Source organism: Condylura cristata, unplaced genomic scaffold (assembly GCF_000260355.1).
Source record: "Condylura cristata isolate star-nosed mole 26May11 unplaced genomic scaffold, ConCri1.0 scaffold00002, whole genome shotgun sequence".
NCBI classification, from domain to species: Eukaryota; Metazoa; Chordata; class Mammalia; order Eulipotyphla; family Talpidae; genus Condylura; species Condylura cristata.
The window spans coordinates 8461204-8482647 of record NW_004567103.1 but is presented as its reverse complement, the minus strand read 5'-3'; the positions used below and the strand labels follow the sequence as shown (position 1 = coordinate 8482647).

General features: G+C 48.8%; 1 protein-coding gene across 1 annotated transcript in view; it reads right to left on the bottom strand.

Moving 5' to 3' along the window:
* WDFY1 (WD repeat and FYVE domain containing 1) overlaps positions 1-19507 on the bottom strand; it is a 40173-nt gene extending 20666 nt beyond the window's left edge. Inside the window, exons 1-3 of the mRNA XM_004674791.2 lie at positions 19326-19507; positions 4662-4729; positions 336-409 (exon numbers count right to left, since the gene is read on the bottom strand). Coding sequence (XP_004674848.1) covers positions 336-409; positions 4662-4729; positions 19326-19462 — 279 coding nt within the window. The 5' untranslated portion in view covers positions 19463-19507. The remainder of the gene's footprint in view (positions 1-335; positions 410-4661; positions 4730-19325) is intronic.
* Positions 19508-21444: the final 1937 nt, after the last annotated feature.

The window sequence follows — 21444 nt, the reverse complement described above, 5'->3', positions numbered from 1 at the left end:
GTTCTTCCTCCTGCTCCTTCCTCTCTCTCTCTCTCTCTCTTTCTCTCTCTCTCTCTCTCTCTCTCTCTCTCTCTCTCACACACACACACACACACACACACACAGAGCCCACCAGGCTCTCCTTGCCCCAGGCACTAAAGCTCTGTAAACCATCAATCACAATGGCATTCTGAGCTCTGTGGGACTAGTTTAGTTTGAAATTAAGCATTGACCAAAACTAACCCACTGTGGGGCCAAAGTCCTACACTGGATTAAGCAAGTGTTTACGCCCAATAACCCTGACACTTATCGCTAATATTAGCTGAGCTAACAGAGTGAGCACGGATGCTACCTACCATCACGGCGCCGTTATCCTGGCCCACAAATATCCGCCTGCTGTCGTGATGGTAGGTCATAGCGGAGCAGGGAGCTGCCAGAGAGACAAAGACCACATTACAAAGCGAGGCTCAGCATTTACATCAGTGATCCAAGCACGCTGTCAGGGAAAGCAAGACAATTCAGGTTTAAAAAGAGTATAATGATAAAAACTGAAAATGTTATTCAAGTTCCTTCTGCTTTAGTTAACTTTTCTAATTTTAAAAGCCTTCTAAATGATTTCTGTAGCTCTGGGTGGTGCTTCACCTGACGGAAACCCCTGCCCGTAGCTGGACGGGCCCAGAGGCCAGAGCTTCCCATGGGACAGGTCTGCTACCTGAACACTCAGTGCCGCCCTGCCTCCAGTCCCATCACAGGGAAAAAGAAGCTGCCTCTCCTGGGGAGGGGGAGCGGGTTCCCAGCATCAGAACTCCCTGACATACGTGAGCAGCTAGGAAAATCACTTTCTTTGGGATAGTCAACAAATGTTGCAATGAACCACACACACACAACCCAGTCTACAGTAACCTGAGTCGTGTGGTATAGACGTGGCTCTCTGTGCACTGCAGAGACACGTGACTGGAGCAGCACCTGCTTTTTCTCAGGCATACGCCCCTGCAGCTCCACCTACCCTCCTGAAAGGATGAGCCTCACAAGGAGCCTCACAAGGAGCCGAAGCAGTTTCCTTCTGCTAAAAAACAGAATTAAAGGGGGTTAGAAAATGGGGCATCTGGAACAAGAAATACTGGGCTCACGTCAGCCTGAAGAATCTTACTCATGGAGGACTCCCAGCAGGAAGACGCCAGGAAAACAAATAAGCAAGCAAACTCGAGTTTATATTAAAACAAAACGCCTTATAGCAAAAGTAGGAGAGTCTTATAAACGACGTCACCCATTCGGAAGCAGCTGGCACTTCTCTCTGTCATGGGCTGATACTGCCCCCTCAAAGGAAGAAAAAACGGTTACCAAAGGTCTTCGGTACCCAAAGGCAAAAACACAGCTTCTATGTGATAAACCGAGTGGGAGAGATGTTTCCGCTGCATTCAGAGAGCCACTGAGGGAAAGGGCAGGGCTGCTGCTGTCTGGGTGACACAGCTGGAGCCGAGCACAAGCTGGTCCCCAAGCCACCACACTGACCCTTGAGACAACAGTGAGACCGTGATTGTCTCGGTGTTATCACCACCAAGAGAGAGGCATCTCCACACAAAGTGCTCTGAGGAAATACTCATTAGGCTACCTCGGCCACATCCAATCAGGCCTGGGTGATGTCAAAGACATCACCAGCAAAGGTCACCATTATAGCTCACTTTTCAGTTGGCATTGAATCTTAAAGCTCTGGTTTCGTCATTCTCTTTTTGCCTAACTCTCTAACTGTGTAAATATGTAAACATCCTTCTTTTGTGCAAAAATTGCAACATGCTGAGTGATTTTAGGAGGCTAGAGAAATCCTACACTTAAAAGGAAAAAAGCTTTCCTCCCAAGTTAGTTTGTTTTGTATGTAAAGATATTCTGGCTTTCTTCCTAGAAAGGAAGCTTCTAGTAAAATAAGCAATTGAAGGAAAAAAAGAGAGAGAGAAAGAACTGAGCATTCACATAATTTTATTTTAAAAATGCAAAACTCCAAATCGTCTTTCAAAGCAGAGCCTGGAGCACAGCGTGGCCGCAGCCCGAGCGAGGGCCTATTCCGGAATCTCTGGCTTGGTAGAGAACTTCCCGGCTTGTCTGAAGCACAGTCAGTCAGGCTCTGGGGTGTGTGCACTGTTTGGTTACTGTTGTGCTTTCAAGGCGGAGCAGCTGTCACAGAGACTGGCCCACGGTCAGGGAATGTTGCTGGACCCAACCAGTACCATGGTGGGCAGCTGAGTTGTGGAGTCAGATGGGCGTGGGATGTTATTCCAACCGCCAGTAATCAATTAACCCCAATTTCCTCGTCTACTGAATGGTGAAACAGCAGCCACCTTGCACAGATGCTGTGATTGCATAAGATGGTATTACCAAAAGGGGGGGAAAAGGCAGGAGGCACAGACCAGAAGCAGAAACTAAGTTAAATTTCAGCCTGGCTAGCACATTCCTAGAGTTGCTTTTGGTACGCGGTGATTTTATAAAACATCACTGAGCTCCACAGAGCAACATACTAAGGTCTGACTTACTGATCATTCTTGTCAGACCACTGGTAAGTGCTGTCATTGGGGATGACCACTAGCGAAGACATGCTGCGTCAGCAAGTGTGCAGGTAATTCTTAGACCCAAGATGGCACTTTTTTTCTCGTATTTTGAATTTAACTTTAAAAGTCATCCTAAAACAGACAAGTAGTTATTTCTCCTAACTGACTCGTTCTGTTTCGTCCTAGCAGAGTTCTTGCAGATTTAGCAGCAGACACAGTTCTAGACAGAGGCAATAAAGAAGCCTCTGGAAGCTGCAAGCTTTGGGTAAGGCACACACATACTGTGCTGGGTGCCAGGCAGGGCAACTCTGTGGTTCTCTCCAGCTTGCACTGTCTTTCTGCCCAGAGCCTCTGGGGCTGCTCCAGGGCACAGTGCAGCCACGTTAGCAAGGACAGCAACTGCCACCAGCACCAGAGTCACGTGCCCAAGATGGAAAAGTCGAGCAAGAGAAGAGTGTGCATTTCTGCTGGGTTCAGATGCCCTGGAAGAGAAATTAATTATGAACTACACTTAATACTGGTGGAAACAAAGGGGTCATCAAACTAAATCTAGAAGAATGTCCATCTCTGCTGCTCTGTCCTAATGAGCAGGAACCCCAAGGTCACCACCTCAGGGAGAGTAAGCTGTGGCCAAAATGTAAATTGTGGGAGAAGGGAGGGTGGGAGGAAAACAAGACTGCCCACACAGAAACTAGCCACAGGAGTTCCTGGGCCTGCTGCCCTCTCGCACCAGTCTCTGGAAGGAAGGTGTTCCCAATCTAAGACAAGCCCTATTTTGGTGGGCAGGGGGTAGGCTCGGGGCCTCAGGGTGTCCCACCCACCTCTGCTCTGGTCCACAAAGCTCCTCAAGTAAATTTCCCAAAAGGGTTCCACAAGACGTCAGTCAGAGAGAGAATCCAAAGTGCGCATCACAGTACACAGTCCGGGCAAGATGCTCCAGCTTGGCACAGGAAGTGTGACTAGGCCTTCTGGCCGTTATCTAACAGGCTCCCTGTTGTCTAGTGTTAGGGCTCCTTGTTTAATGGTAGCTGTCTTTACGCTGGTGTGTTCCCAAAGACCCCCTTGGCTTGCACTGAACCACCATGAGAGCAGAGCAGTCAGCCAGCCCGGTGATCAGCAGAGGCAGTGCAGGGAAGCCCAGCTCCACAGTGGTAAGTCCTCAAGGTAGCCACGGGCCCCACGGGGCACAGGCAGGCCACAGCCTGGAAGCTCGGCTGGCCGGTTACACGGCGCCACTGAGGAAAGAGGGTCTGCAGGCCTCTGCATTAACTCCTGGAGAAGCTGACAGCAGTGTCTGGAACAAGTATGTAGAGCTCTATTTTTGGAAAACTTTATTAAGCTCTTTGGCAACACCCCTCAAGCATGACCCAAGACCTTCTCTCTAGCCACAGGGCCCGCCAAATACTGAAACTCTCCACTAGGTCCCTCCTTCAGGACCAGCACCACAAAGGGACTCATGGCTGTGGAAGGCCGCCTTCCATGCTTCCAGAGGCCAGGCTCACCCCTCGGGCCTGGGGGTGCCACACATCTCCAGCTGCACTGCTCCTTCCAAGGAGGGATGAAGAAACGCTGCTGAGAACTGCCTGAAGAACCAGAGTTTAAAGGTGACTTTTCCTCACTATCTCTCAGGCTATATTAAATTCTCACCGTAAAAGTGAGATATATTTTATCTTCAGATCTATTTTTAGAACATACGTGACCACTTAGAAAACTGTCTATTTCAAACGTGTTACTCCTCAGTTGGAATCTCCCAAGAGCGCCCAAAGGTTTGTGAAAATGGGGGCAAAAGGCAGCTTCGGGGGCACCAGGGGTCACTATCAGCTGTCGTTGAGGGTGAAGTCACTACCCACGACATGGGCAAAATGAGGAAAAGGGTCCTGGGGGAGGAAAAGCGTTTGGGAGGAAAAGAGTTTGCTTTTCCTCCCCCAGTTTTGCTCAAGTTGGCTTCAGTTAAGCCAGTAACCCAACTTCCTCTGCAAAAGTAAAGTTTTCCTGTAGTTTATAACAGTCGTCAGATATATTAGGCAATGAAGAAACTCCTTCTGAATTCCAGTGGCACTTTAAATGTTCTGAGATACTTTGAGATTTAAATAACCAAAGGCATTCAAGGCATTTCCCAAGGGGAACCAGCGGGCTACTTACAGGCCATTGTGTGGAAGATGCTGGGCCAGTACTGGCCACTGTCTCTTTTCAGCCATACTCGGATGGTTCTGTAGAAGAAAGAAGTAAGGGTGGTTGGTCTTCAGTAATTTTGACTCTGTTTTGCTCGAAGAAAACTTATTTTATCATCAGTATTATTTCCCAAATAACTGTGTGACATTATTTCATGGGCAATGTATATGATATATGTTACACACACACACACAATTAAACATAGTTACATCCAGCATGACCACAATGGCAGCTTATGTAATACCTAGGAGCCTGGCATGCAAACGATTTCAACAATATGGGAAATGCTTTCTGTAAATGATATGCAAAAGAAACCCGAAACTACTGCCTTTTCTTGATAAAAGGAACCATGGAACCTTGGGTGCTTGGCTGTCTGAGCCAAATGAGGAGAGTAGTAGATCTATGTGGAGAGAAACAGCTTCTGGAACCAGGAGAGAGGAGACTTAGCGAAGCCCGCCACTGCCACACCACCCCTGTCTCACACTCATCTGGACACATGCAGGGAGAGGAAGCCCCCTGACACAGGCAGGTGGTTGACAAATGACCCTCACCCTGAAGTGTAACATTGGGCTTTATCGCCACAGAGAGCAAGCAGGAACTCTGTGACCCCTGCTGTCCACCCGCACCAGAACCTCCTGGAAGCCCCCCACCCCCCCACCTCCGACCCCCATCTCCTCCAGGTCCTGGGACAAGTGCTGCCCTCCCAGGGCAGCCACACGCTCCTGGGCATCTTCTCCTCCCCGGTCGGTCACATCCTCATGTTTCTAACAGCAACTCCGATTCTGGCTGTCGGCCAGTGCTGAATTAGACTTTGTAGCCTTAAACTAAAACATGTAAGTCTAAATGTTGACACAACATGTTTCCATTTTGTTTGAAGGTCAAGACCAGCGAGACTGGTCTACAAGGGTAAAAACCACAAGGGCTATTTCTGGGAAAGGAGATTCGATGCCACCGGGCGTGAGAGGAGTGTCTAGAGGAGGGGCCCCTGGCGACCTGGGTGTCTGCGATTGTCAGTCCTTGCCCAAGTATACTTACGACCTGTCCAGGTTACACGCACGCCTCCCCTACTACAGGAAAACAAAAACTAGACACCGAGCTTCATTCATTCAATAACAACCATGGCATGGCAGCTCTGTGGCACGAGGCCACTGTGTGTGAGCTCAGGCATGAGCAGCTGTCCCGCTCAGCCAGGCTTCAGCACTGCTGACGATCACCGTGGGTTCTGCCACACTGAGCCACGTGGCATCATCCTCCACCGCTTTCCCCTCCCAGTGGGGTGGGCCAGACATGGACACCTGCCTCCAGCTGAATCCAGCCCCTCCCCAGGAAATCAAAGCCTGGGGAAGCGCATCTGTGTGTCTCTAGGAGCTGACACCATGTTTGGTGTCAGGACTGGAGAAATCTACCTATGGGGGTTGGGGGGAAAGGAAAGAGGAAACTGGTGATGGGGGAAAATCAAAGACCGGTAGGGAGGGCCCAGGGGACGTCCCTGGAAGGCCCTGCCCTCACACAGCCAAGCTGTTTCCCTGGAGCTCCTGCTAATCCCCAGGGCGGCCTCACTTCCTTACCACAAGGGCCCGCAGTGGCTTACGCCAGCAGAGCTATCTGTTTACAATCAAGCAAAATTAGGTCCAAGAAGAGCCCAGAACAGTTTCTCTACTCAAGACCCACAACACAAACTCTTTCCTGACAAGGCTCACAGGCCAGAATCGGGCAGCTCTTGAGGTGCGATACGAGGACAGAAGCTCCAGTTGAGTCCAAGGTCACAGTCAAAATTAAAGGAGAGAAATAAAGCTAAAGCAAGCATGAGCAGACCTGTAGTTTTCAGTTTGCGATTAGACACGTAGATGAGCAGCCAGTGCTCTGCAAGGCACCTGGGGCCCCTCTGGCTGTGTGCAGGTTGGACGGGTCATGGCCGAGGATTTCTTCTTTTGTGAACCTTGGAGGCTAAAGCTTACGTGATGCAGATCTTTCCAATTTGGAACTGCTTAAATGAAATTATGAAAAATACTTAACTGGCACAGGAAAAGGTTCACAAGCTAAGTGAAAGCCCTACAAAAACTGATGAGTGCCATACAAAACCAGTTTTGTTTCAAATGTCTAGATTCAACTATCAACTTATTGGAAACAGGGCAGAAGGAGCATAAAAAAAGCTCTCCACTAGGTGTACTCAGTGAAGCCAAGATTGCAGGGCAGCCCCGAGACAAATGACCTAGTTTCTCTACTAATAATTTGTGAAGGGGAAAAAATAGAGATGGAGGAGGAATCTAATTAAAGAGGCTTAGGAAACACACCACGCCTATGTGCAGACTCACTGCTAAATGCATCAATGTGACTAAAAACAGCAGGGAACTGAACACAGACTAGGTTTTCGGTGCCTCCTTTTTTAGTGCTGTTTAGTGTTGTAGGTGTTCCTGGTTTGCTTTTACAAAGCAAGAAGAAATTCCTAACTCTGAGCTGGTCCTGGTCTGCTCTCTGCCCGCCCGCCATCTCCTCTTGGATGAGCTGGTAGGTTCGCCCTCTGGTCCACTCTGGAATGCCGACCACCAAACACATCTCCCAAGGAGGCTGCACCCCACTGGTCCTGTGCGCAGAGTCTACCCATAGTCAGACCCTGCATCCTGGCAAGCTGTCTGCCACCCACAAGTGCCCTGAACACGCCCTACCCACCCTAGGGACTTCCCTCTCCAGACAGCAGCTTCTGGGGCAGATGGGCACCAACTCCCTCCTCTAAGATAACCCACAGAAACTTACATGAGGATATGCAGGTACCGACAGAACACTGCATTCTCTTGACTACATGCTTATGGATACGTTTTATTGCTTATGCCCAACCTACGGAAGCAGCAAGGGGAGCTGTAATGAGCCAAGGCCATTCCTCCCCACATGATGGGTCTGCTCAAGGATCTGCTCTGCTTCCAAAGTCCCGGCCATGCAGGCCTCAGCGCCTGGGGCCAGAGTGGCACGATCGCTCAAGCCCATCGAGCTCTCGGGCCTCCGTTCACAAAGGGAGGTCAAATCTGTGGCCACCTAGCTGTGTGCTGCTTAGTGTCTAAACAACAGGAGTGCCCCACACTCCAGAACCCTCCAAACTGACCGTATAGCTGTGGGTCACGAATGCATGAGCAGCGCAAATCTCTGACCTCCAGAAAGGAGAGCAATGTTCGGACAGCTGGCAAGCCTGCCGGCGGGAGCTGTAAAGGCGGCCCTTCCGCCCAGTTCCCGAACTCAGGAAAGTCAAACGCGAGCTTCACACCTGCAGAATGCTATTTAAACTAGCTCAAGGTCGAAACAAAGTCCGCCTAGAACCCACCTGCCTGACTCGCAGCAGTCTGGCCTTCCCCACATCAGCGCCACCATCTGAGCCGCTGCGCCGAGCTGGAGCTGACGGCGGAGCATGATGGGACTTATGAGACTGGTTTTGAAACTCTGCGCTTGTTGGTTTCCCAACGAGGCACTTGATCCTGAGGACCCTGCCTCTGCAGTCACATCTCCAATGGGCTTCTGTTCTCCTTCCAGCCAGACTGTCCCTTCCTTTGACAACACTGGTACGTCCCACTTAGCTGAAACCAAATCAAGGTCAAATCTAACTCCTAACACCCCAGCACTCCCAAGAACGTAGGTTATTACATGTGGTTGCATACTTTCTACTAAGTAATATAGGAATTTGTTTTGTATTGTATTCAGAATATATCTCATTGGTTTAACTAACAGTTGTAAAAAGAGGCACATCGGGCTGCTTATTAAAAAAAGTCATCAAATCCCATAGATAAAAATAAAATGTACTCACCAGTATATTGGAAGTCAAATACACTATTTTCTAGGTTGCAACACAGCCAGACAGCTTCCTTACATTTTACAGACACAAACTATTTTAAAATTTGACAATGGTATTACTAAAGTATATCATCCCTAAAGTGTCAAGATCAGATGGTGTTATTTTTACAAAAATCACAATATTTCCTGCTTAAATGAATGTCTAAGTAACTCTCTTCACTGACGTCAAATAAAACAGCTTAACTTTTCCTTTAATATTTTGACAACTTCACACCCACTCACTTCAGCGCTTCTTGTGTTTTTTCTTGCTGCCTTTTCCTACCCACTTTTTTAATGGATGGAGTTTCCTTGACATGGATTCCAAAACCACGTGAGTCTGAAAAATGGTCTCTCCAGGAGAAGCAAACCTTTAGAAACATGTTCATTCTTGGCCAGCCTCTGTTTTTAAGTTATCTTAAAACAATAGTCTGATAATTTCCCAAAAGGTACTCAGTGAGGAAGTGTGTCATTTCTTTCGACGCCTACACTGTTTTTCGAGCTTCCTAATGCCTCTGGTACATGTGGGGGATTCTACAGTCACCTCGGCTGCCCGTTCGTGGCCCACGGCTGCTGAAAGCTGCAGAGCTTTGCACAGTGAGGGGCGGCAGCTCCCGGAAGACCGTGAGGACAAAGAAACGTGACCATGCTGCTCTCGACACAGACACTCCTGATTTGTCCACCATGTTCTGCCTGGGGGATGGTCCACTCACTTTCTAGGTAAATGAAAGGTCAAAGTTGTACTATATCCTTTACTTTAAATATTTCCGATTTTGATGTTTTTTAAGCACTCTGCTGTGCAGAGAGAAGCCCAGGAACAAGGAAGAGCAGTAGGGGAATGTCACCCGGAGGCTCCTCGCAGTTTCTGGTCAGCATTGTGAATCGATTAACCCTTGGCTAGTGAGTTATTCCAAATAGTCAGAAGCACATTTTGCACCTAATAATAACAATAAATTGATATAATAATTCCAGGCTCGGCAATTGATTCTGAAGAAATGAATAAAAAGAAAACCACGACACATAAAAGCTTGTCAGAACATTGAAATCTCCTAAAACTAGGGGTGGGGGTAAGCTATATAATGAAGTAGGTCAGTGACACCTTAATTAAATAGCTGATAGAGTCATTAAAGATAGTCATGAAGACCACGGAACCATGTGAACGTGTTTATGAAATGCTATTTTTTTTTAAAGAGCATAACATAAAATGGTGTAACTAAATTCTGCAAGTTCCTGTGTCAGGCGAGGGAGGTAAAGAGAGTGGCTAGGAGCAGCTGGGGAGAAGGGCAGCCAGGAACGGGGGTGCTGGCCACCCCCCTGCAAGCACTGCAAGCCAAACAGCGACACCTCCTTTTGTGCGCCAAGCACTGAAGGCTCATTTTGTCTGGCAGGTGCAGCTGGGCAAAATTCTAAATGTGAACACTGCCCCCTCCCTAAGAGCGTGTCCACCAAGTCATCAGCACCGAGCGCGCAAGGTGCGGGAGCTGGACCCCAGCTCTCCCACACACGCAGTCTAAGGCCGGGGCCTTTAGCCTGGTGCAGCTGGCCCATGCCAGGATCCTCACGGAGCTGCAGGCAATTGGCCTTGCCCCCTGGAGTCTATCATGGGACCTGCCATGCCCAGCACCCACAGGTGACTGACCAGCCTGGACAGAGGGCAGGACAGGTGGGGTGGATCGGGCTGGAGCGTGTCCCTCCCTGTGGACAGGGGATGAGGGCAGAGCTGGGCCTCGAACTAGAGGCAGAATCACAGGGAAGATGTCTGTCAGGCCACAGGCACTGCCGAGCCCCACAACAGCGTCCTCCGTGTCGCCCTGAGTCTCCCTGCTTTGCTGCGTGATGTTCTCGCAGGGACTATGGCTACTGTCTGCTCACACACAAAAAGCAAGTGGGCGGTTGAGAACGTGATACCACAGGCTTGTGGCAATGACAAAAGTTCCAAGCCCTCCCCCCACTTTATCCTGTGGGGTCGAAGCAGGAGAGGGAGAGCATGTCCCAAATCAAACCAACCAGCATCATCACTGGAGGTGCTGTTCTGGACCCACTTGGTGGCTTTGTCCAATGCTACTTCTCCCTTATCAGAAAATGACAAAAAGTCACATTTCCAAATATTACAAAAGGAAACAATTCCAAGCCAAGCAGCTGCACAGGGCATGTCACAAGTCAAACAAGTACTTCTTTACAAAAAGTTTCTTGGAAAATTCCACATGGTATCTGCCAAAGGTAACCCCTAAAGAACAAGGTAAATGAAGCCCTGGCTCACTCTTATTGTTTCCCAGAGTGCAGAAAAGTCGAACTTCAAAGCTCTCACTTCCTACACAGAGATTCTGACCTTTGTGCTGATGGCAAGAGGGATTCTCACAAAACATCCCACTGCCTGAAGGTGCAGATGCAGCTGAGTCCAGCTACTAATGCTAGATAATGCAAAATGCTTGGGGTAAATAAACTGCAAAAATGGCCCAACTTGTAAGCCTCCCAGCATGCATGCTCTGGGCAATGTGTCTTTGCCACTCTTCCCTCAGAAAAGGTCTACTTCTCTGATCCCTAAATAGATGACTTTGGCCCACAGGGTGTGGCCACAGCCACAGGGCTGGGGGCACCAGCCGTGCAGAGGCCACCGCAGAGCCGAGGAGAGGCAGAGAGGCAAGCCTAGAGGAGAGACTGCCCAACTGTCTCCTTCAGGCCCAAACACGTGAAAGAGTCTGCTGAGACCAGCCAGGCTGACACGCACTCCGAGCTGACCACAAAGCCAAGGTGGGTCCGGCCGACCAGATGTCCGGGTGACCATGGGCTCACAAGCAATGACAGCGAGGCTTGCTGCCTGGGGCCCCTGAATTCGGAGGGGTGTGTTCCCCGGCGTCTGAGCCCAGCACGACGCACTCTGCTCCACAGGCAGTGCACCTATGGAACATGTGGGGGTGAGGCCTGCAGACGGAAAACAACACGGCACTTGACTTCAGAGCGTTCAGGTAACACTAAGTCCGCTTTTAACTCCTTAGTGACATACATGTTGTCAGTTCACACAGTGGGTAATTTTGAATCTCAAGAAACTCAAGAAGTGCCAGAAGTTACTACTCTTAAATACTGTTCAATACTTTTCATCCTGTCTACTCTACCAAGGATAACAACTGTGTGTGCTGCTACCGTAGTGCCACCCATACCTGAAAGGCAGAGCAAAATCCACAGTTCTAATTTAAAATGGGGCATTTACTCCAGGAAGACTCGTCTTTGATCTCCTCAAAGATATGCCCAATGGAGGAACAGGTAAGAGAGGCTGCTTTTATCTCTCCCAACCCCTGCGCCAGATTTCCTCAAAGAGCTGATTAAAAGCCAGTTAAACACAAGCTTCAGGGAATCACCCAGTCTGGAAAGCCTCATCTACTTCAGTTAAAATACAGTAGGAACAAAGGTTGATTTGAACTTCCATTTTTCTTCTGCAAAGCACTGCCCCTCCGACCAGGGGCCAGTGAGGAAGTCGTGATTACTAGCAGTTTTAAAACATAGCTCCATGAGAACACACATTTGCGTTCAATACATATTATGTTCCAGTATGATGACCTTGAAAACCTCACCCATACTCTGATAAGTACATGCAAATAGCAGGCAAGAGTTTCTGTGAAATCACAAGGCCACCTCCCCGTTGCCTGACACCCACCATTTCTAACAAGATCTTTTGAATAATTTCTCTAAAAATACCGAAGAAGCCCCTAACACTTACATTAAAACAAGTTCCTAATCTTTAAATCATAAATCGATATACACACATTACTCACGCAGAGTGTGAGCCCAAGGCCTGACTCCTGCTCCTGAGCGCTGAGCAAACAGTACATTTGAGGAAATCTGATTTGGAAGCCACTCTAGAGCTGCTATTTCCCAGTAAATCTCCAGACCCTTTTGTGACCTACAGCAGAGGGTACTTCTGCCAGGGGCTCTGGACAGAACCGTGATTCTGGTGGCCTGGATGGTTCTGGAAAAGCCAGGCATGAGCCCAGACAGGGAGGGGACAGGAGACTAGCCACCGCGCCATCCGCTTTCATCAAATAAACAGCAGTTTCCTCCACTCTGCCCTCTCCATTCCTGCTGCAGAAAGAAGCGCTTTGGTCATAAAGGGGAAAACATGAGACTTGTATTGAATTGACCACCTAAACCGAAAGGTAGCGAAACCGGCCTCCTTCCATAGAGAATTAGGTTGTTTAAGAAAAGTGAAAACTGGGCCCTCCCTGGTGGCGCAGCGGGTTAAGAAGCTTAAGCCACTTCCGCATGAGTTCGATTCCCGCCTGCCCCGGAGGTGACCACATGGCGTGGCAGACCTCTCCTGACCCGACCACCCGCTGCTCCCCTCAGCAGTGTACTTCATCAATCTGCCTGTTCTGCTCCCTACTTTGTCCCTAGTGAACCCTCTCACCCTCCGCATCTCTGGCCTGTACCCCAGTTCTGTACAAATAAATAAATATTTCAAAAAAAAAAAAAAAGTGAAAACTCCCATCTCCGCCTGCCGTCTAGGGAGGGACCCTGAACGCAGTGGGCCCAGGAGACGCAGCTTCTGACTGCTGTTCCGGGAGGAAGGCCTACCTGAAGAAGGTTCCCCTTTTCTTTCCCCCACAAGGGACCGTTTCTGCAGCTGTCTTTTTGCTAAGCACATGTCTTGTGACCTCTGTGTTGCCAAGGCGGCAAAACCACCATCTCTGGAGGGCGAGCACACTGATTTGCAACTTACAGAACAGATTCAAGCTCTACCCATAGCCACATCTTCAAAGATGAGGCTAAACCAACCCCAGAGACACAGTGTGAGGCGGCAGGAATAATTGCTTTTCAGTTCCATCCCTTGCTTCACACAGATACTTCGGCTGACTGACTCACGTAGACCAGCAGCGATGAAAATGTGGCAAGGCCCCCAGAAAGACCATGTAGAGTCTCCTATGGACCTTTGGGGCTGCTCAACTTGGTGCCAGAGCCAGGCCGCCTAGTGAAGGCAACTGGGATCTGCAACACAGCAGATGGGGGATGGATTTTATAAGGCAAAATTGTGCCTGGTAGGAGGTGAAGAAAAGTCATGACTGACGACAGAAACGTTAGTTTCTAAGAGGCGGTGGAACATATTGATTGTCCTTTGAAGCGAAAACTTTCTTTTATTTACACACACACACAGTGCTTGGCGACATCATTAGTTTTGATGCGATTAAACAATAAATGGGGACAGAAATAATAATGCCCCACACCTATGTAGTCAGGCTCAATTCTACGGAGTCATGCAGCTTGCCCCCAGGAAGCTCTGTGAGACACTAGTCTCCATTTTGCAGACGAGAAAGCTAATACAGAAAGAACAAGAACCTGCCCAAGGTGAAAAGGGCGGGAGTCAAGGTCAAATGTTCCAGACCCAGAATCTGTTGCTGCCTATGTAGTAACGTGAAAAGAAGGACGCCGGGATGAGGCAAAGAGGGCCTCTGTAAGCACGGGAACCAGGCAATCCCACCAGGCTTCCTGCCTCCTCACTTCTCTTAAGCACATTGAAGAGGCTACTTCTAGGCACTTCAAGACAACAAAAATGCTGTAGTTAAAAGCCTGGGTTCTATACGCCAGATTTCCCCTCCTCCTTCTCAGCACACCCCTTGAAAATCCAACTTTTAGGATGTTTCCAGTGAATCATGAGTAAATACACAATCCCCCGACCATTTCAGCATGCTCACAAATGTCCTAGAGTAAACAAGCATATCAAAATAAATAGCTGGTATAACCAAATATACCAAAATATTTCAAAAGCTGCGTTTCTGTAATCTGTATCATTTAACAGGCTAACTGCCTAAGGCCTAAAATGTTTTTAAAACAGGTGAGATCTGTCTTTAACTTAAGCCAAACAAAACTTGCAGAAATCAACCTTGGTTTCCAGGTCCCTGAAATACATACAGTAACATGTTCACCTCCAAACTCCATTTTTCAAAAATGAACTAGGCCCACAGCCTTAACTTACTCACAAGGCTTGATACTGACGTTTTTGCCTGTTAAAGAGTCTATCCTTCAACCAACTGTCTAAAGTTTGGGTGTAGTCACAGCAAGAAGTATGAAAAGCAAACGTGTCTCAAGAACCCACTCCTGCATCTCCCCAAGGTTCAGCTCATGCTAAAACATTTATTTTCCTGAGCAGGAAAACACCTGTGGAGTTCAAATTCTTAAGCTTCCCAATGCCGCTATTTCTTTAACAGTTTCTTGACTAAAAAGTCTTCTTTATTGCTTCAAGGATTTTTTTCTTTTTAATACAACAAAATAACTCCTAGACTCTGAAAATTACAGAAGTTACCGGGGGGCTACGAGGGGCCGGTGCGGGGGTGCTGAGGGTGCCTGGAGGCACCCTCCGCAGCCTAGAGGTGCCGGAACTCTGGCTTTGGGTGCAGGGAGGTGGTCCCGCAGCTCGGGGTCTGAAGCTGTATTCTGGAATGTATACAGTACTGCAAGCCCGTGGTAAAGCAATACAACTGTTCTTAAGAATTTTTTTTTTCCAACTTTGCAAGCTTATCATTCCTTCTTCTTTGCATTACTCATATATTCTAGTTCCAAAGTCCAGGCAACTGAAAGCTACACAGGTCACAGCTCTCATTTACGCCTAGCAGGAGAATGAAGCTAACATGAAAGAGGTGGGGTATTTGCTGCTGAAAAGATGTCAGCAGGCCCTGGGCTAACACTGGTCCCTTCACATCCTTTTTGTTAGAATGTTGATGAGGAAAAACAATCCCAGCCACAGGAAACCACATCATTCATTCCTCACTTACTTGAGGATCTGTTTTCCATAGAAGTAGCTTGGCTTAAAGTTCCTGTTTCAAAGAACCTCTCACAGCTAAGTGAGGAAGCAGACAATAACTGTACTCGGCCCATGTAGCTGCACGTATTCATATGCAACCATGTAGATTGCATGCAGACACAACTTTATGTAGAACTCTGTACCCAGAATTGGATAAACAAGTGCCTCCTGTTAACCCTTCACAACAGAGCAACCCCCAAAGGCTTCTCACCAGACCCCTAAACCCACTGCCCAAACGATGACCCACGATGCCAGGTACAATGGAATTAGGCCGACAGTCCACCCTGGCTGAACACTCCTTGGATGGATTATGGTATGTCGCTGTCATGTATAATCTCTGGCTTTATTGGGGGTAGGTGGATACCCGTGAATGTGGACTGGCAAACATCCCGGAAATGGACAGAAAACGAGAGCAAAGTGTGAAGAGTAGGCTAGCGCAGTGAGCTGTGCTTCTCAGCGTGTGTTCCTGGACCAACAGTAGCAGCTTCAACATGAGGAACTTTCAGGCCCCACCACAGATTTACTGAATCAGAATCTCTGGGGTGGGGCCATCTGTGTATTAATATAACCTCCATGTGATTCTGATGCGTGCTCAAGTTTGAAAAGCACTATCTAGAAAGACCAGACAAACAAGTACGTTAAGTGTAAACCAGTGGTTTCTCAACCTCGGCACCAGAGACATTTACAGCTAGAGTCCTTTCTGGAGGGACTGTCCCCGAGTATGAACTGTCAGGTCTCTCCCCACTAGGTGCCAGTAACAACCCCTCCCCCATCAAAAATGAATACAAAATTCATAGTCCCCACCTCCCCACCTATCTTTCACTTTTCTTCTCAAAATGTCTCAGCTAGTTCCCACCACTGTTAGCTTTTAGAAAATGAATTCAGCTGCAGCCTGTTTGCAAAGTTAAACCCACCGTTCTGAGCACGAAAGCACAGCCTTTTTAACTAGCAGGAAGAAGGATAACTGGATCAGAGCGAAAGGAAACTGCCAGCATCTTACATTCGCAGCCAGAGTAGCCGGCCTGGCCTCACTTTCTCTAAGAAAAACATGAGTCAGACCCCGTTCAAAGCTCACACCTATCACACCCCCGTTCTGGGCCCCTGAGCAGTTCCTGCAAGGTCTTCTGTGCCTCAGTTTTCTAAACTGCCCTGTGGCCATGCAATCAGATGCTGCATAGACCTTCCATCTGAAGCACTCCCAGGGGGCCTGGACACACCTGCACTGAAGGGCCTGCTATTTCTGCAGTGAGCAATGCACGCTGCATGGAATAAAATAAGACTACAGCAAGCCCTCATCTTTTCAGTTCTAACACCAAATATATTATCAAGCCCAACTGGGCAAATAAACCACTTCTGACTTTCAGAATGCACATCACTTTGGAAGTGCTGATAAGGACAAGTGACGGTACCTGCCTCGGAGGGATTTGTGAGGTCTGGATGCAGGTGTGTCCATAGGTCCAGGACTGTGCTGACAGACAGCAGAGGCTTGTGATGGGGAACCAGCACTATTTCTAAATGCAAATTCTGATCTTGGTAGTAGCTTTGAACTCTGATGATTCCTCCATGCCTTCAAAATAAGTCCCAATTCCTGCGGGTGGCACACAGGAAGGTCCTTCCAAACTACACACCGGCCTTGCAGCTCAGTCCTATTTCCTGCCATGACCACCGCACACTCTTGGATGTGGTCACCAAGAGATAACTGTGGATCTCTATTCCCTCTGCCTGGAACAGGATGCACAACCCTCCTTCCTTTGCAGACCTCTTCTCTAGCCAATGCCATTTCTTCGGGGGGTTGTCCATGGACCCTGGGCCTCTCCCCAGGACACTACTCTGATCCTCGCTTCAGCGGTCCACCCCTCTAGGAACCCCATCCCAGTGTTATCTACCACTGGCCTAGCAGGGCCCAGCACACACAGGAAGTGTTCAATAAATGCTTGCTCGATGAATGTGGGTAGTTAGTGCTCTGTTTCTTCAACACATCAAGGGCCATAAAAACCAGTGAATCAACAGTTACACGTTGGCAGGTGCTGATCCCTGTTAAATCTCAGGGCCTGGCACTTGAGAGATACGGTATTGGTACGTATATAAATGAATGAGTTAGAGGTGACAGCAGAGCATGACGAGAGTAAAATCTAACCAACGGCACCACTAGCCAGAAAAACCCCAGGATGTGTTTTCACTAAACCTCGTTTGAGTGACGCCTGCAAAGACTGTGCTACCTTCAAGCAAGTATCACGAGCCCCAAGCACAAACAGGAACCCCAAGGCACCGACAATCCTCCCCCGGTGCGTGGTCAGCCAGGCCCTGCAGAAATAGCTGTTCCCATGTGAAAAATTGAGCTGATGTCGGGATCCCCTAGAACATTAACATCCCAGCACAGCTCCATAATCACTTTCCAAAAAGCATGATCAGCATCGTGGCGGCACTCTCAAATATCCAGCAATTTACCTGACAGGCAAGAGTCATGAATAAATTGTTTCATAGCATAAAGATAAGTGGCTCTTGTGAAATGTCTGCACCCATGTCCAGATTGCATAAATGATATTATTCTGTCTGTTGTCCTTTTCTTTAGACTCCTATGATGCCCCTGTGGTCCCAGTACCTCTCTCGCCACCCCCTCCTGCTCACACCCACCCAGGCCATATGTAAACTAGCCAGAAGAGGCCACTGCTTGCTCACACAAACTCAAAAGCAAGATGCAGAAGTCAGATAGGAACTGGGGCTGCAGTGCTTCCCTCTTTCACCACAGGCCCTCAAGGTTACTGACTTCAAAAGCAGTGATTACAAAACATGAGGTTTTGCCTTCAGCTTTGAGGAAACGTCAGTAGCCCCCATTTTCCAGAGTCTTTTAACTTTTGGAATATCGCCTTTTAAGACCAGTCACTGTATCCAGGAAACACAGTTTCATTCAATAAACATCGGTCATTTCCTCCAAATTCCCACAGTCGTCACTAACCTTTTAAACTTTTAGGATTGTAAAGATGCTAAATTTTGAAACAGATACCATCTCTAGTCCAGTCACACAGCCCTGGGAAGATGAGGGAGGACGGTGGGGAGTCCTGGCTTATACTTCTGGGTTCATCAGCATTTTTGTGATTCTCTACGGGACTCAGCTTCCTCTTGGAAAAAATGACTAAGTGGGATCGCACCAGTGATTCCCAGCGTGTGGACACTACAAGAGGACAGTACAACACAGGCAAGGCTCTGGGGAAGTGCTTCAGCTCTTCGTTTAATTCGTTATGCCAAGTGATATTGGGTTTCCATTTCCTTTAAAATAAGGCACCCCAGGGGTGTTTTGAAAGTCACTTTGGGGGAAATGCAGTGTAGTAAATAAAGTTCAGGTGGTTCCCTACTGCTATAGGGGGCTGGTACTGTACCAAAGAGGTAGGACAAGCAGAGAATGGGAGAGGGAGAACCCCTGGAGATCTGCTTGAAGAAGGGAGTCCCGGCACCAGGACCGCGGTAACTAGTGGCCAGTCCTCCCGGCTTGGAAACTGACCTGGGAGCCAAGAAACTCCCCTGCGGTCCTGTCCCTTCCGAAAGCAAATTCCCACAAAGGAGAGGCGAGCAGGGTCGCCCGCAGGAGTTGTGCAGAGGGACGGGGGTCCCGAGAAGGAGGGGGGCCGTGGGGCGAAGAGCTGCGGCGAGCGGGCAGCGGTGGGGGTTTCCAGAACTGGAAAGGCGGGGCAGGCGCAAGAATCCGAGCAGGGGACGCCCCTCTCCCCGGAGGGACGCAGTGGGACCCGAGTATAGGACCTTAAGTGGACCGTGAGGTTACCAAAGTGGAGGGGGCGGCAGGACCCCGCGCCCCAGGCCTGAGGGGAGCGGCGGGGATCTGGACTGGAAAGCCCGTGAGTAGGTACTGGGGATCCCCAGCGGGCCAAAGGCGGCAACGGGCCGCGCTCCAGGCCCCTCCACGGCAGAGCCCGACCGGGTCGCGGACCCCCGCCCCCGCCCACTCACCCCTTCTGCGGCGGAGTCCGGGCCGTCCCCGCCGCACCGGGGCTCCGCGCACCCCGCGCCGGCCCTACCTGTCCTCGCTGGCCGTGATCACGCCGTCCTCCTGGGGGATGAGCAGCGCGGCCGTGACGGTGTCCTGGTGGCCCTCGATCTTGCTCAGCAGCACCGGCCGGCTGCTCTGCGGCCTGGAGTGTATCTCCGCCGCCATGTTCGCGCGGCGGCAGCAGCGGCGGCGGCGGCCTCCCCGGCCCGCGGCCCATCAGCTGACGGCCCCGCGGGCGGGGTTGAGCGGGTTGCACTGGGGCTCCCCGCGCCGCCGTAAACTCCCGAGTGATGCGCCCACCGCCCGTATTGACTGGAAGCGCCGCGCAGTTTGAAATGACGCGGCGGGGAGGAGGCCCCTGAGTGGAGAGGGTGGTAGGGAAGGGGTGATTGCGAGACGTGGGGAAGTTACAGAGGTTGGAAAATAAAATCCTCCATCCAGGAAGGATCCAGAAGCTGGAGGGGACGAGGATGAGGAATTGTCTCCCCAAACCAAAGCCTTGGAAGAGAATAATTCTACATTGAGTGCATGCTAAGAAGCCATTGCTTGGAAGATAACCCCAATCTCAGAGATGCTAAAGGTGTGCAAAATTGAAGTACAATTTAGGATCGTTGTAATATAGCAGGTGACACTCATTGTGGTGTCCAATACGAGCAACTACCTAATTTCTTTACATACATGATCATATTGAATACCGATGACAGTCTTAAGAGATGGAAAAATAAGTACTCTTGTGTTCTCATTTGAAATATGGGAAAAACGGACCAAGGAGAAGTTAAATCACTTGCTTAAGGTTCCTTACATATGAGAAAGAGAAACACAACCCTTGCCTTAAGGTTGCGGGCCCGACAACGTGAATATCGGCGCTGGGAATCCTGTTGCTGAGCGCTGGCCTGGAGCTCACAGCTCCTTCCTGTGGCTGGTAAATATCAGCATCATCACATCTGACACCACCCAAAACATGAACGCTGTCCAAACCACAAAAATAACCAAACTTCCCTGTTATGGTTAGTGAGAATGACTCCTGTTTCTGTAAAATTACAATTTTTAGCCTTTGTCTGATCTTCCTGTATCTAGACAAGATTGAGTAAGACATCCAGTCATAGAATCCTGTTCCTAGCCTAGCAATATGTGGTGTGATTCTCCTCATGCTGGGCATCAAGCCACTGGGGTCACAAAGTTAGACATAGCCACTGCTTTCTAGACTATTTTTCACTTTCAATACAGTGGTTAGTAAATAACATTAGTTATTTAACACTGTATTGTAAGAGGCTTTCTGATAGGCGATTTTGCCCAAATTTAAGCTTAACATGTGTTCTGAGCACACTTGAGGTAGATTAGGTTAAGGTATGATATTCGGTAGGTTAAATGTATTAATACATTTTTGGTTTATGATATTTTTAATTTATGATGGCCTAATAGGAATATACTGCCATTGTGAATCAAGGAAGATCTGTATTTTGCATACAGCATATTGACATACAAAAGCCAATCGCTATCCCCTCTGAGCTATCTTACAGAATTTGCTTCAACTAGACATCTATTAGGTTGTTCTTATAGGTGCCAAACCCTTATTTCCTCTCTCCTTTCCCAGGGCAATCTTATAGACTGGGATGAATCACTCAGAGAAAGGTTAATCTCAGAGATTTAAACTGAGTTATACAATCTGTCAGAGAAAAACCAAAACTGGAGAGTATTCAGGAACTATTGCAAGAGAAGAAAAGAGACCTAGGAACTGAGCTCATTTCCTAGTGCAGCAAGGACAGTGGGTTTTACAGTCAAGCAGTATAGGGATCTGTGGGTGGAAAATTACTAAGAGGATCATCAGAAGGAAGGGGGACTCTGGCTAAACCTCTTGTCAGAGTTTTTGCCAAAGGTAGGCCAGGGTGATATCACCTGCTGGGTCATGGCAAGTGATGGCTTTAATCAGATATTGGGGTGATCAGATATTGGGGTGATCAGATATTGAGGGTGAAGGAGTCTCTTTGACCTGTCTTAACAGGATTCTTGCTGAAACTGGGTCAAGCAAGTCTGATAAAAACAGAAACGAAAGCCTAATGGGTAAGCCTAATTGAGAAAAGGACTTAGAGTAAGCTAACTAATGTTTGGTCAAGAGGAGAGCCTTTCTTAGATCCTGACACTGGAGA